The 16,961-nt window shown below is 46.4% G+C and overlaps 1 protein-coding gene across 5 annotated transcripts in view; it reads left to right on the top strand.

Moving 5' to 3' along the window:
• Nucleotides 1-16,961, top strand: part of KATNIP (katanin interacting protein) — a 268,939-nt gene that overhangs the window by 178,655 nt on the left and 73,323 nt on the right. For all 5 annotated transcript variants that reach the window (XM_073542765.1, XM_073542769.1, XM_073542766.1 and 2 more), the window contains 3 exons: nucleotides 4,371-4,525; nucleotides 6,375-6,436; nucleotides 6,751-6,861. In XM_073542765.1, the coding sequence (XP_073398866.1) occupies nucleotides 4,371-4,525; nucleotides 6,375-6,436; nucleotides 6,751-6,861 (328 nt within the window). The remainder of the gene's footprint in view (nucleotides 1-4,370; nucleotides 4,526-6,374; nucleotides 6,437-6,750; nucleotides 6,862-16,961) is intronic.

Consider the following 16,961-nt stretch of genomic DNA (forward strand, 5'->3'; position numbering starts at 1 on the left):
GGCTACTCTGGGTATGATTTGGTGGGCGGGGTCCCTCAGGGTACGATTTGGTGGGCGTGGCCCCACAGAGTCCGATTTGGTGGGCGGGGCCACTCTAGGTCCAATTTGTAGGCCGGGGTCAATCAGCCTCCGATTTGAAGCCTGGGGTCACTCAGCTTTCGATTTGGCGCGCCGGCCCTTTAAGATTTATTTTAGTGCGCCGGCCCTTCAAGAATCACTTTGGCGCGTCGCCTCTTTAAGAGCCAGTTTGGCGCACTGGGCTTCTAAATCCACTTTGGCGCACATTCTCTTTTAGGGGCTTGCGTCATGTGATGAAGCTAGATTTGCATTTGTGCTGTGGGTTTCGCTTTAAGAGCTGATATTATCTGGCAGAAACTGTGTCCTGCTGGGGTCATGTATAGTTCGTAGGCATTGGCATAGTAACAGGGTGTGTCTGCGCATATCAATGAGCTTAACTGCCATTTGAATCACCTCACGACTGCCCCATGTTTTCCCTATGGCAAAATTTTCCCATTGAAATGCATTGAGACAATTCATTCCAATGACGGGAAAAAAAATTTTCAAACGCAAATTGCGCAAAAACTACAAATCCGATCGGCACGAAAAATGCTTTGCACCCCACTTGTGGACGCTGGCTTCGAAACAACACCTCAACGGAGTCTGTGCGTGTAGCGGTTCGGGCCGCATTAATTGCGAAATCAAGAAGAAGAAGAAGTTAGCAGCGCTCAGATTACAAGATAGTGGTTTTTTCAAAGCACTATAATAATCTTTATTTGTATCCCGCCAACATATTCTGCAACGCTTTACAATTTAACAGTTCATACACAAGTCATAACTAACAACGTTAAAAATAATACAATAATTAAAGCAAAATAAGACGACCCTGCTCTTGAGAGCTTCCAATCTACAATAAAGTGGCACCTGTTCGACATTCTGTCCCACTCCGTAATCTATGTCTGGGGATTAAAGGGCCCATTACACTAAGCGATATTGCTAGCGATATCGCTATGTGTGATACTTACCTCCGACCGGCTCCCCCGCTGATTATCGCTGATCGCGCGAGAACGTCCTGGGCCGTTTCTCGTCGGCCACTTCCTGCTGTGGCGGCGAGCGACGCGTGGACGCGGGCGGGAGGATGTCAGGATCGCCTCGTCTGACAGGTAAGTAGCGACCCCCAACCGCTGCTATGTCGCTGGTGAGATCTGCCTGTTTGGCAGCTCACTAGCGACCACTTAGCGATGCACCAGCGATCCTGACCAGGTCATATTGTGGTCGGGATCGCTGGTGCATCGCCCAGGCTGAAAACCACTGGGGAATGAGCTGCTGCGGGGACCTCATCGAGGTTACTACAGGTCACTGATGCTGCTTTCCCATCTGGCCAATGAACTGCTGTGCCCTCCCTCGATGAGGTCACCGCTGTTTACTGATTTTGGGCTCGCAGCAGCTCTTTCATCAGTGGTTCTCAGCCTATACGGTCACATCTTGGCCCTGTCCACATTGAAAACTATTACTACCAATTTTCCACCAAGCTGGTCCAAGGAAAAAAAAAATCACACCATGCACAATTTGCATCTGTAAACTGGATTGCACTCACCTATGCAAGTCATTGGCTCCATTAAGAAAAAATTTGACCACACTTGGATGACATCTGAATTTGGTCCTATTTTCATAGAATGACAGAATGGAGAATATGTTGAAATTATTTTTTCCAACTTCTCATCCGAGAAAATCAGATCACACTATGATCACATTCTGATTATGACGAGCGTCAGCTTACGCTGAGTCGTTTTTCCTTTTAGAGTTGACCCTCTGGGCCGTGGCACCCACCCAGGGCGAGCGAACCTAGTGAGAACCCACCCCCTGTACAGGGAGTATCAGGGGCAAGACCAAGGGGGTGAGCCACCACAGCAGCTGGACCAGGCGGCCGGCTCAGGGAGACACTATTGAGTGTCAAGCAACAGGACGAACAGGATACGAAACATAAAGCAAAGTCACAGGATTTCTTCAGCAAACGTGGTTACACACTTTAATCAGATACAAGGCAAAAATATAGAATCAGATGCAGGGCACCAACGGTGAAACACGGCAAAGTGCGTGCAAGGGCACACCAAATGTTCCAGACATAACACGTGCAGAAAACATACCGGAGTCCAGGGCAGGGTACGTGTTAGGGGTCACACCAGAGTTACTAGGAGGGATGCGTGCTAGGACATGCTAGAGTCCAAGACAAGGTGCGCGCCGAGAGACAAGCCAGAGTCCAAGGCAGGGTGCATGCAAGGAGACACGCCAGGGTCCAAAGCAGGTGCGAAGGCATCAGACTCCGGAAGACTGGCAAGGACTGACATGATCCAGGTATCAGGATGCACTCATCAGGTTCCAGACCTCTGGCAGCGGTCGGCAGGCTTCGGGAATCCGGCAGACAAACCAGGATATGAGGCAGGGTGCGTGCTAGAAGACACGTCAGGTTCAAGGACGGAGGCCTGCGCGTGCAGAGGGCACGCCAGGGACAGATACAAGGACGGAGGCCTGCGAGTGTAGAGGGACACGCCAGGGACAGGTACAAGGACGGAGGCCTGCGCGTGTAGAGGGACATGCCAGGGACAGGTACAAGGACGGAGGCTTGCGCGTGCAAGGGAACACGCCAGGGTCAGGTTCAAGGACGGAGGCCTGCGCCGGCCGAGGGGCATGCCAGGGACAGAGTTTAAAAGCAGAGTCCTGCGCGTGCAGAGGGGCACACCAGGGTCAGGGTTTGAGACAAGGTACAGACTAGGACCTGTGCGTGCTATAAGGCACGACAGGGTACATGGCAAAACCTGCGCGTACTTTTATAGAAGCATGGGGAGGTATGCCACGGGCAGGCGAGGACCTGCGCGTGCTATAGAGAACACGTAGAGCACAGTGCAGAAACAGCGTGAAGTGCAAGGAAGCACAGAGAGCACGGCTGGGGCACTGGCTAGCTGATTGGTCTGCAGCACTAACAGGCAGGCAAGACTCCAGCGAACCCGGCTGAGGCATAGCAGGCGACACAGCTGTCACTGACCGAGCACGGCTGAGGCACAAGCAGGCGGGCACGGCTAGGGCGGGCACGGCTGAGGCACAAGCAGGAGGCTAGGAAGGCCAGGCGCATGCAAAGGGCACATGAAGCAGCAAAGCAAGACAAGAAACAAGGCAGAGCTAGGCAGGTACGGAACACGAAGCGGAAACTTAGGAAGGAACACAGAGTCAGATCAGAGCGAGAACAGAGCTAGCAGCAGAGCGTAGGCCGAAGCCCAGAGCCGGACCAAGGCAGAGCCTTGGGACTAGTCAGAGAACGTGCTAGAGAGCACCATAGATCAGAGAGCAGGAATGGTGCGTGAGCCAGGTGGCACAACAGGGCACCATAGGTCAGAGCAAGGGAGAACAGGCAAGAACAGAGACCAGAGGAGGGAACACAAGATTGAGCAAAGCGAAGGCAAGACATGGCAGAAATGGGCAAAGCAGAGAACACCAGAAGGACAACAAGTCCAAGCAGGACAAGGACGAACATAGCACAACGGACAAACATAAAACAAGGCATGGGACAAGAGATGGAGTACAAGCACAGAGCGTGTGCCGAGACGCACGACAGAGCAAAGTGCAGGGGCACAGAATACAGGAGCGACCCAGCAAGGCAAGCAGCCATGCAAGGAAGCAACACGATACTCAGGCCCTGACCATAGGGAGGGGCGGTCTGATATAGCACCATAGCAGGGGTTTCCAGGAATACAGCGGATTGCAGAATCAGAGCAGGGCTGGAACATAGGAAAGGTCACATGATCAGGGGTTTCCAGGAATACAGCGGATTGCAGAATTAGAGCAGGGCTGGAACATAGGAAGGGTCACGTGATCAGTGGTTTCCTGGAGTACAGCGGATTGCAGAGTCAGACAGAGACGAATGGTTACCCAGCAACAGCGTGCAGCCATGAGGTAAGACGCGCGTGCACACTGCTCCAGGCATCTTGGCGGACATGACACTGATCAGACTTTGAGTAGCGTAATCAGACCTGGTTTCTCAGAGGATGAAAAATACGGTTGTGTGACCATAAGTGACACATGGGGCTTGGCCCCAAAGGTGAAATTTGATTCCGTCGCTAAATGGGGTAAGAGAATATTTGCTCAGTATGGGCTTCCTTGCGACCATATGAATAATGTCCATTTTTCTGCTTCGGACACCTGAGAATACACAGTTTATTCACCAGATCTAAATGTAAGTTAACCATTGGTGATTTTTTTGTCTTTTTAACAGTTTGTATAATGTCTGATAAAAGCTGTATACGCAGTAAATAGAGTCTGACAGCTATAGAATAAATGTTGTTTTCTTCAATCACCCAAACTAATCCATTTTTTTAAAGGCTAAAATTGTCCATGTAACACTTGATGGATGCAGCATTTCTCCACCTGAAGGGTTTCTGATCCGGAAGGGTCCTGGTAACTGTCACTTTGATTTTGCCCAGGAGATTCTTTTTCTCGACTTCCTTACAGAACATCTTACTGATAAACAATCAAGGTAACTTTCTGAAATGTCTCTTGCAGTTTGTATTCATATGGCATAAACCGCAGACGTTTCTAGTTTATTTCTTTGCTGTATACATTCTACCATTACGACCAATTACATCAGTGAGATAAATTTGGCATTGTTACAATGTATCATTTTAGGTAGTATTTTCTGTAGTATCTTTTAGGCTTCTTTTACACTTGCCGTGTCTTTGCGGACCATTTTTGCGTCCCCAATAGATTTCTATTGGGCCACAAAAATTAGTCGGAGCGTCGTATGGCCGTGAAGGTCGTATTTACGGTTGTGAAAAAATATCGCGCTTGCACGATATTTTTCACATCTTACGGACACGGCCCAGATTGAAAATCAACGGGGCCGCAAAAACAACGGAAGCTTGCCCAGTGTGTTGTTTTTGCGGTACACCGTGAAGACTATTTGCGGAACGCCATTTTATTTCCCTACTTTTCAAAAGCAATTCAAAACCAGAAAAACGGCTATTCGAGAAGCTTTTTGCATCCCGTTTTTGCGGAAGACCGTGAAAATTACGGCAATACGGCCCGCAAAAAAAGGCCCGCAAACACGGGCCACAAAAAGACACGGCAAGTGTAAAAAAAAGCCTAAGGCTGTCAGATCGTTATGGCAGCTTTCACACAATGCAGACAGCAGTAAACTGTAGCTTACAATTCTGCTGATCGGTTTGTAGAATACCAAGCTTCCTAGTATATTTTATCCATGCTTCAATAGGATTTATTACTTGTTGGTTGCTACACAACATTTATGTAGTGTTCTATAGAAAAAAACACTGATCTATAATTCAAAGCTGAGATTTCACTTTCAAGAGGTTTTCGAGGACCACAAATTGAGCACCTCTTAGCTAAACTCGAAAAATTAAGCAAGCGTGTAATCTGTGTGAACTTGGAAAGTGTCCCCATTTAGGTTTCTTTTAATCTATAAGGAAATTGTAAGGTATTTATGAATTATGGAAAACCTTTTAAATTCACTTTAATTTATGTGTCTACAAAATAGCTTAGTTATATACAGTATTTAAAGCGGACCCGTCACCAAGTCAAAAGTAAGCGTTGCTCCCCTGAGAATTCCATTTTTTTTCTTCTTTCTTATGGCTCCAGAGAGATCTAGGCCTTTTTATTTAGTGTCAGTTTTTATAGCCTGGGTGTGGATCACGTACTTTTCGGATGTTGTGTCGTTAGGCCTCTCTGCATTATTAAACTATGAGCCACGCCGCCTTGGTAAAACATTAGAAAGTAGCACTAAAAAAAATGGCCTATTTCTCGGGAACATTAAAATAGGAAGAAAAAAAATAATGAAATGAGAGCTCAAACTGGCCACTTTTGAACTCATGACAATTCCTTTTTAAAGGCTTATTCCCAAGTAATCAAGTTATTCTTTATGGGTACAATGGAGGTGATAGGTTCCTGATCTCTCACCATCCAGCTGCTGGGACCCCCATCGTTCCTGAGAATGCAACTCTAGAAACCAGCCCCTGCAGAACAGGGCTGTGGAGTCAGTCGTGCAGTCGGGTTTATGGAAATTGAGGAGTCCGAGACGGAGATTTGGCTTATCGACCCTTGCCAGGGCTGCGGAGTCGGAGCCCATTTTGGTGGCGTTGGATTCGGTGTCATGGAATTAGAGGAGTCAGAATCAGAGGTTTGGCTTACCGACTCCTCAGCCCTGCTGCAGAACCTCATTTTCTGGGGGTTGGAACCCAGCGATCAGGACGCTATGCCAAACCTATTGGATAGCAATAACCTACAGAAAAAAAAAATAGAGGATTAAAGGTGCTCATCGGGTTACTGTATCCTGATTTACTGTACTCATTTTTCTTGTGCTTTTTTTTTTACAGTAATTTAAAATGCATTGAACCTGCTAGCATGGATTATGAAGCACCACTGATGCCCTGTGGCTGTATCCTTTCATGCTCTAGTTTTCTTCTCTACACGTAAACAAATTCTGTGTTTTCAAAAGTTCTGAGCTTTTTAAACTAAAAAAGTGCGAGATTTCTTCCAACAAGCACGTCATAAGTGCATTAGTTTGGGAACTAGGGAGTAAGCTGATCTTGTGCATGGTTCTCCTATTTTAGCAGTGGGAAGCCCTTTGCAGTAGGATCCTTCTGTAGCAGTATAGTTTTTGTAGCAGTTATATAAAGTCTGTTCTTACAAGCACTAAAAGTTTGGTTGTGTCACGAAAAAAGTTCTCCTTTCCTTAAAAATTGTGTTCAGTTATCTTCCAGTTTCAGCTTCTCACCAGCTGGGGTGATCCCTATTACATCGGTCTAAATGGTCTTGAGATGTACAATGGCCACGGAGAGAAAATCCAGCTCACGGAGAACAGTATCCTTTTCATATATGTTTTAATTTTTAATTTTTTAAGATTGTGTCTGATTTCGTATGTGTGAATTTCCTTCATGCTGTTTGTTCTTATGTTTATTTAATGGAAGTTTAACTAGTTCTACGAAAATTCTGTCGATCACTGGGGTTCGGCTGCAGGGATACCCAGTGAACCTGAGATCAAGGCCCTGAAATACTGATCACTCTGCTCTGCAGACCCTTCTTAAATGTAGCAGAGTTGCACATGCTCAACCTCCTCTCCATTCCTTGTCTACGGTACTGCCAAAGAAAGCCAACACTATACTGGGCTATTTCCAGTGGGCCAACTGAGCAGAGGTCAAACGTGCAACTCTGCTCCATCCAAGATAAAGATCCAGAGCCCTATTATCAAGGTTCGAGAGCTACAATTTTGGGAATGCTGATGTACCAAGGGTCAGACTACCTTCGATCAGCAAGTTATCTTTTTAACCCCTGTAGGACCTGGCAATTTTAATTTTTGAGCTTTTGTTTTTTTCCTCCTCTTTTTTTCAAGAGGCAAATATTTTATATTTTTCCATTGAATTATCCTTAAGCGGGTTTATTTTTTGCTTGATAAATGGTAGTTTTGAATGACACCAATCATTTTACCATAAAATGAACTGAAAAAAATGGAAAAAAAAAATGCAGTTCTGTCATTGTCTTTTGGATTTTTTTTGTATTGCATTCATTGTATGGTAAAAATTACCCACCAAAATGATTCTCCTGGTCAGTACGACTGTGCTGATACAAAACCTTACACAGTTTTTTGTTTTTTTTCAATTTAAAGGGAATCTGTTATCAGGTTTTTGCTAAATAATCTAAGATCAGCATCATGTAAGGCAGGCGTGGGGAACTTCTGGCCAGCACGCTATGCACTCCAGTCCCACCAATGAAGACAATCAAAGCATAGACAGCCAAGCCCTTCCTGTGATGTTTATGCTCCCAGCGTCTCCTGTGATGTACCGTATTTTTCGGATTATAAGACGCACCCCAAATTTTGAGGAGAAAAATAGGAATTTTTTTTTAATAAAATGGTGGCGGTGTTATAATCCATGCATTTTATTGCTTACCCAGGGCAGTGGCTGCAGTGAAGCGGGGTCCCAGGGTTGCTGCTGGAGGAGGCAGGAGTAGGGTGATGCTGCAGGCCGCAGGCTGGAATCAGGGGGTGTTCCGATGTGCGGCGTTCTGCTGCGGGTGTCTGATGCTTCTGCGGGTGTCTCCAGTGCTGCTGCGGGGGCTCTGGCCTTTCACAAAATGTGAGCAGAGCCCCCACAGCTCCGGAGACACCTGCAACACCATCGGACACTCCCATAGCACCACCGGGCACCCGCAGCACCGCCGGACACCCCCCTCATCCCAGCCTGCGGCCTGCAGCAACAGTACCGGTAAGGCATATCAGCATTACAGTGCGTTGCAAAAGTATTCGGCTCCCTGGAACTTTTCAACCTTTTCCTACATATCATGCTTCAAACATAAAGATACCAAATGTAAATTTTCGGTGAAGAATCATTAATAAGTGGAACACACTTGTGAAGTTAAATGAAATTTATGGGTTATTTTTAAATTTTTGTGGAACTTCAAAAACTGAAAAGTGGGGTGTGCAATATTATTCGTCCCCTTTACTTTCAGTGCAGCAAACTCACTCCAGAAGTTCATTGTGGATCTCTGAATGATCCAATTTTGTCCTAAATGACTAATGATGATAAATATAATCCACCTGTGTGTAATCAAGTCTCCGTATAAATGCACTTGCTCTGTGATAGTCTCAGGATTCTGTTTGAAGCACAGAGAGCATCATGAAGACCAAGGAACACAACAGGCAGGTCCGTGATACTGTTGTGGAGAAGTTTAAAGCCAGATTTGGATGCAAAATGATTTCCAAAACTTTTAACATCCCAAGGAGCACTGTGCAAGCGATCATATTGAAATGGAAGGAGTATCATACCACTGCAAATGTACCAAGACCCGGCCGTCCCTCTAAACATTCATCTCAAACAAGGAGAAGACTGATCAGAGATGTAGCCAAGAGGCCCATGATCACTCTGGAGGAACTGCAGAGATCCACAGCTGAGGTGGGACAGTCTGTCCATAGGACAACAATCAGTAATACACTGCACAAATCTGACCTTTATGGAAGAGTGGCAAGAAGAAAGCCATTTCTCAAAGATATCCATAAAAAGTGTCGTTTAAAGTTTGCAACAAGCCACCTGGGAGACACGCCAAACATGTGGAAGAAGGTGCTCTGGTCAGATGAAACCAAAATCGAACTTTTTGACAACAATGCCAAATGATATGTTTGGCGTAAAGGCAGCACAGCTCATCACCCTGAACACACGATCCCCACTGTCACACATGGTGGTGGCAGCATCATGGTTTGTGCCTGCTTTTCTTCAGCAGGGACAGGGAAGATGGTTAAAATTGATGGGAAGATGGATGGAGCCAAATAAGGGACCATTCTTGAAGAAAACCTGTTGGAGTCTGCAAAAGACCTGAGACTGGGGCGGAGATTTGTCTTCCAACAAGACAAAGATCCCAAACGTAAAGCAAAATCTACAATGGAATGGTTCACAAAGAAATGTATCCAGGTGTTAGAATGGCCAAGACAAAGTCCAGACATGAATCCAATCGAGAATCTGAGGAAAGAGCTGAAAACTGCCATTCACAAACGATCTCCATCAAACCTCACTGAGCTCGAGCTGTTTGCCAAGGAAGAATGGGCAAGAATTTCAGTCTCTCGATGTATAAAGCTGATAGAGACATACCCCAAACGACTTGCAGCTGTAATTGCAGCAAAAGGTGGCGCTACAAATTATTAAGTTAAAACCGCCGAATAATATTGCACGCCCCACTTTCCAGTTTTTGAATTTCCACAAATATTTAAAATAAGCAGTAAATTTCATTCAACTTCACAATTGTGTCCCACTTGTTGTTGATTCTTCACCAAAAATTTACATTTGGTAACTTTATGTTTGAAGCATGATATGTGGGAAAAGGTTGAAAAGTTCAGGGAGCCGAATATTTTCACAAGCCACTGTATAAGACGCACCCCCATTTTCCCCCCAAATTTTGGGGGAAAAAGTGCATCTTATAATCCAAAAAATGCGGTATATGCTCCCAGCGTCTCCTGTGATGTATATTCCCCCTGCCCCACCTGTGATGTATATGCTCTCTGCGGCTGCTATGATATGTAGTATATGACCCTGGCCCCACCTGTGATGTATATGCTCTCAGCTGCTTCTGTGATGTATTTGCTCCCAGCGTTTCATGTGATGCAAATGCTCCCGGCGTCTCTTGTGATATATATGCTCCAGGCGTCTCCAGTTATGTATATTCCACCGGCCCCACCTGTGATGTATATGAGCAGTGGCTGCTGTGATGTATATGCTCCCAGCCTCTCCTGTTATGTATATGCCCTAGCCCCACCTATGATGTATATGCTCCCAGTGTTTGCAGTGATGGATATGCTGCCAGCTTCTCCTGTGATGGATATGCTCCCAGTGTCTCCTGTGATGTATATGCTCCTAGCCTCTCCTGTTATGTATATGCCCTAGCCCTACCTATGATGTATATGCTCCCAGTGTTTCCTGTGATGTATATGCTCCCAGCATCTCCTTGTTGTCCTTCTGCGAATTGACCACTAGTGGCTGCTATTATTTACTTTGACACCTGGGCTGCATTTCAGCTCCCTACCACTGGAGGCTGCTGTTGTGTTCTGCAATCGCCCCTTACTGAGATGGCAAATTATGAACCTGTGGAAGCCATCTTGTTTCCGTGTTTGGGCCAAATTAAAGCCACGTGGACCACTCACTCATTGCTGGAGTATTCTTTCTCTTTTGTCAAGTTCCGGTCTCCAGCTCCTAAGAACTGTATTACAAAGACTGTTCCCACTCCTCTCCGGATTGTTTCCCACAGCACCTATTGCTACCTCCAAGGATTTCCACTACCGCTTGCAGTACCCAGCTAGTGCTCCTCCAGCAATTGGATTCCAGCTGTGCTTCACCAGGATCCTAACAGGATACTCAAGCCTTTGTCATGGAATCTGCCAAGGGAGGAAAATTGGAGGTTCCTGTAAACAAAATGAAATGTTTTGATTACCAACATTATGCTGACATGCAAACATTAAAGACCAAATACATGGAATTTGAATCTGATACATACCATAGCGTTTACATTTTTGGACAAGCTACACAGGATTTACAGAATATTAAGACCTAAGCAATAAGATTGCACAGATGATCCTTTAATTACAAAATCAACACACAGCTCCGGACCCACCACCCAACTGTCCACTCTAACCTTTCAGTCTGGTGGAGACCGTGAAAAATATCGTGGATTCATCAATAAGTGCAGATTGTTCTTTGTTGCACACCCTTTTCACTTTCGTTTTGACAGATCAAAAGTATTGTATATCAATATGTTGCTGACACATAAAGCTTTACCTTGGGCTAGTCTTCTTATTGAAACTCACAATGATTGACTGAACGATCTGGAGGTCTTCCAAGCAGCCATGAGCCAGGGGTTTGATGACCATAATCGTTGTGTAACGGCTTCAGCCACATTGGTTGCTCTACGTCAGGATAAGCGCTCTGTCACAGAGTAGCCCCAGAATTCAGACTGTGGATGATCCATAGTGAATTGAATAATGCGGCAAATTATCTTTTTTAAGAACAGACTGTCCTGCAGATTTAAAGATGATCTAGAACAAGCTGATGCTCCCACAAATTTTGATGACTTCATTCACCATTGTATTTAAATAGACTGTGACACCCAATTATCAGAGAGAAGACTGGAGACGTGGAAATCAAACTGGTCTCATAACAGTAAATGTTTTCTACTTGTTTCAACCACCAGTCCCAGAGACTTTGAAATAAAGAATTGTCAGATATCAGAAGCCATGTCATTAGACAGCCTAACAAAATGTGAAAGTGCCAAGGGGAAAGGAAGGAGACTTCCTCAAAATCAGTGTCTCAAATGTGGCAAGTCTGACCACTTTCTCTTCAATTGTCCTTCTCGACTACATAAAACAGTGGCAGTAGTAACGGATCCCAACTTCTTTGATGAAGAATCGGTCTTCTCTGAACCAGTGACTCCAGTGAATGCTGTCATCTATTCAATTTCTTCTATTGCACCCAACATTAGCAAAGAAAACAAGGATTCTCATTGCTTCATTTCTATCAAGTTTCAAGTTGATGCTCAGTGTATCTCCACATCTGCCACGGATGATTGAGGAGCAAACAGAAATGTTATGGTCATATATTTTGCCAAAACACACAAAGTAAAAATCCAAGATAGACTGTCATCTATCATTATGGAAACTGTTGATGGATCCCGTCTAAGTTTAGGACCAGTGAATCAAGAGACTGAACCTTTGGAGATAGTTGTTGAACCTAATCACCATAAGTGTAATAATTATAACGGATAATGCAGGAGTCTTTTTGCGTGGACCAAAGACAGTACAGAACACAGTTTATAAGTGAAAAAGTCTATATTATAATCAGACGGTGTTCCACAACAAGTGCAGAGAAAAGTCCATAAACACTCAATGAAAAACTTAGTCTGTTGGAAACTTCAGAGGACAATGCAAACAGCGGAGCAGTCTGTAAAGCACAGTTCACACTTGAAACAAGTAGTCCTTATCAAGTTCATACACTGGGGTGTATATTTATATGTATATGAAGCCACCAGGAACAGAACACTGGCAGAATACTCTAGCACTGACTAGAGGCTGGGGTGGAGTTATAAAACAGGAAGACAAAGGGCACATGAGACAAAAGACGTCATCTTGAAAGAGGGCAGGAATGCCCAAAAGGTAAACAAAAAATATTCAGCGTCCTGACATTACTCCCTCCTTAGAAGCAGCCTCAGGACGATCTTGGACCCTGTTTCCCAGGGAATCTCTGAAGGAATCGAGAAATCTTTTGTTGGGCATTGATGTTTTCCACAGGTTCCCCAGAGTCTTCTTCAGGGGTATACGCCTGCCATCTAATCAGATATTGTAGATGATTTCTGAGAATCCTAAAATCAATAATTTCTTCTACCACAAATTCTTCTTGACCATCAATCACCACAGGCTGCGGAGGTGTCACAAAATGTCCCTGGAAGTTATTAGGAGATACAGACTTTAATAAGGAAACATGGAAAACTAGGTGTACCTTCATAGTCCTAGGCAGCTTCGGACAGCAGGTCACAGGGCTCACAATACCGTTGATCTTGAAAGGGCCGATGAATTTCTGTCCAAGTTTCTGTGAAGGAATGTTTAACTTGAGATTTTTAGTGAATAATCACACGGAATCTCCTACCTTGAACATGGGTGCTGGTTTTCAGAATCTATCAGCCGATCTCTTGTAACGTTCTTGAGCTGAGGTCAGAGATTCCTTCAAAACCTCCAGATTTTGTCTTATCGCAGTCAGCCTTTCCTCTACAGCCAGAACTGAAGCATTAATCAGGAACCTAGGTAAGATACTCGGATGGTAACCTAGATTGGCAGGACTGGTGTGACATTAGTGGAGGCATTCTGAAATGGTTATATGAGAATTCAGCTAACGGAAGTAAGGACCCGGCACACATAGCGACGCACCAGCGATCCCAACAATGATATGACCTTGTCAGGATCGCTGGTGTGTCGCTACATGATCGCTGGTGAGCTGCCAAACAGGCCGATCTCAGCAGTGATCAGGACAGCGACGACGCCTGTAACAAGCGACGCACGTCGCTTAGTTACCCGCAGTGTAGCTTAGATACTAGTGCGCTGGTACAGGGAGCTGGTATTCAAGGTAAACAGCGGGTTTCTAAGCGGCGCTTAGAAACCCGCTGTTTACCTTGGTTACCAGCTCCCTGCACCAGCGCGCTGGTATCTAAGGTACACAGCAGGTTTCTAAGTGCTGAGCGACGCTTAGAAACCGACGGTTTACCTTGGATACCAGCTCCAGCTCGCTGATCGCTGGTCTCCAGTCTACCACACGCAGCGATGCGTGCTGGCCAGTGGGAGACCCACGATGAAAAAAATCTCCAGAGCTTTCCAGAACGATCAGCGATACCCGGCGGGGGGGCGGTCGCTGATACCTGTCACACAGCGATTTCGCTGGTGAGATCGCTGTTGCGTCACAAAACTTGTGACTCAGCAGCGATCTCGCTAGCGATCTCGCTGTGTGTGACGGGGGCTTTACTGCAACCAAGTCTGGTTGGTACGCTCGGTCTGCCATTCGTCTGGGGGTAATAAGTGGAAGAAAGACAGACATTAACATTGAGTGCAGAGCAAAACCCCTTCCAGAATCTTGGGGTGAACTGCACTCCACGGTCAGAGATGATCTCATCCGGAACCCCATGCAGCCGAAAAACATTCTGTATTACCAAGTTCACTGTATCCTTAGCTGAGGGGAGGCCTGTGCATGGAACAAAATGAGCGGCCTTAGGTGAATAACCACCACCAGAATCGTATTCATGCCACCCGATGTAGGCAGCCCTACAATGAAGTCCATCGAGAGAGACCCCCATGGGCGGGACGGAACAGGTAATGGTTGAAGAAAACCCGTAGGTGACACACGAGGAGTTTTGTAACAAGCACATAGCTTGCAAGAGAGAACATAGTCCTTAGTATCCTTCAGGCAAGTTGGCCACCAGAAAAATTGGCTTTGGAACTATTGTGTCTTCTGTAACTTGGAGTCATGGACCAACTTGAGGATTTGCAGACGGATGGCCTCAGGGAAGTAGATGCATCAATGTCATGGTATGCCTAGGTTACTTTAGGCAAAAACCCCGGGACCCCTGCGATGTCCCTCAGACTAGGGGAACCCTGTCTGTCCCTCTACCCAGGGTTTACACTGAAGGTGTGCCTGCCTGAGCCTCCACCCTGTCCCTGTCTCCTGTCCAGCCCTAAGCTGAACCCACCACCCTCCACCCAGTGAGGGGACCAGACACCAGACCCCACAAATACGTATGGACAGGGGTAAAAGAAACACCACACAGTTAATACACAAGGGAATACAATAATGTGCAAAGGCAACCAAATATATATATAACAGATTGGAGAAAGAACCACTGAGGGATATACTGCACCAGATATCAGACGCTCCAACACCACCACTGCTGACCGGTATTGCTAGCACTAGGCTAAAGCTATAGTCGGCGACGCCCATAGTCAGGACGAACTATTTAAAGACCAAGGGCGTGGCCCAGCCCTCAGCCAGCATGACAACCTGGTTAACCCTATCCCGACTGGAACAGAATACCCAACAGGGTATTACCGCTGTCTGCCGGACACCCTGGTGTGAACAGTGTCCGACATGACAGTACCCCGCCTTCTACGAGGGACCTCCGGAACCTCACCATGTCGAGGACCTGGCTTGTCCGGATGGCGACGATGGAACATAGTAACCAGTCGATCAGCATGAATGTCAGAGGCCGGCACCCATGTCCTCTCCTCAGGACCATAGCCACGCCAGTGGACCAGGTACTGTAGAGTGCGACGCACAACCCTAGAGTCCACCACTTTGGACACCTCAAATTCCAACGCGCCATCCACCAAGACGGGAGGTGGTGGCCCGGGGGAACCATCCACCAAACCCACGACCTTCTTTAGCAATGCTTTGTGAAATACATTATGAATCTTATACATAGCCGGCAACTCCAAACGAAATGCCACTGGGTTGATCACTGCGGAGATTCTAAATGGGCCAATGAACCTGGGACCCAACTTAAGTGACGGTATCTTGAGCTTAATGTTCCTAGTAGATAACCACACCCAATCACCCACACACAGGTCCGGACCTGGCACACGTCTGCAGTCAGCCACCCGTTTGTACCTGGAACCCACCTTCAACAAGCGCTGCTTGACTCTCCTCCAAACAGACGACAATTGAGCTCCCAACTGGTCCTCTTCAGGGACGCCAACTGAGCACCCCTGACGCAAGGTGCAAAATTGAGGATGTTGACCATACACACAAAAAAAAGGAGATTCCCCAGACGATTCCTGGCAATGGTTGTTTATTGCGAATTCTGCCAGAGGAAGAAACGCTGACCACTCTTCCTGATTGTCGGAAATAAAGCAGCGCAAGTATTGCTCCAGGTTTTGGTTCATCTGCTCAGTCTGTCCATTCAACTGAGGGTGGAAAGCCGATGAATGAGATAATTTGATTCCAAGGCGAGAACAAAAAGCTCTCCAAAACTTTGCCACAAACTGCGTACCTCGATCAGACACAATGTCAGACGGGACACCATGAAGTCTGACCACCTCGCGAATAAATATCTGAGCAAGAGTCTTAGCATTGGGCAAAGACGGTAAAGCAACGAAATGTGACATTTTGGAGAACCTATCAACAATTACCAAAATGACCGAGTTCCCTGCCGAGGCGGGCAAGTCAGTAATAAAATCCATGGAAATCTCAGTCCATGGCTTACTGGGCACCCCGAGAGGCTGCAAGCTACCAGCGGGACGGGAACGAGGTGTCTTGGCCCGTGCGCACGTGGTACAGGCAGCCACATATGAGGCCACATCCTGCCGGATTTTAGGCCACCAAAAACGACGCGATACCAATTCCAGAGTGCTCTTAACCCCTGGATGACCTGCCAGTACCGTGTCGTGATGTTCGCCCAACACTCTAGAGCGTAGATGTAGCGGCACAAAAGATTTATTAGCAGGTAACCCCGGCGGTACCACCTCCTGAGCCTCGGCAATCTCTGCCTCAATCTCTGTCGTGATGGCAGATACCACCACACCCTTTTGGAGAATAGGCACCGGCTCTTCACATAACTCTCCACCAGGAAAACACCTGGATAAAGCGTCTGCCTTAACATTCTTCGACCCAGGTCGATAGGTAACAATGAAGTTGAACCGGGTGAAGAATAATGCCCAGCGAGCCTGTCTGGAGGACAGGCGCTTAGCAGATTCTAAATAAAGCAAATTCTTATGGTCGGTTATCACAGTAATCTGATGAACAGCCCCCTCCAAGAAGTGTCGCCACTCCTCAAATGCCAATTTGATGGCCAATAGTTCCCTGTTGCCAATATCATAATTACGCTCCGCAGGCGACAGCTTCTTGGAGAAGAAGGCACACGGATGCAACTTGGCCCAAGAAGGGCCCTGAGAC

This window comes from Dendrobates tinctorius, unplaced genomic scaffold (assembly GCF_039654945.1).
Source record: "Dendrobates tinctorius isolate UK_male_01 unplaced genomic scaffold, ASM3965494v1 ptg000129l, whole genome shotgun sequence".
Lineage (NCBI taxonomy): Eukaryota > Metazoa > Chordata > Amphibia > Anura > Dendrobatidae > Dendrobates > Dendrobates tinctorius.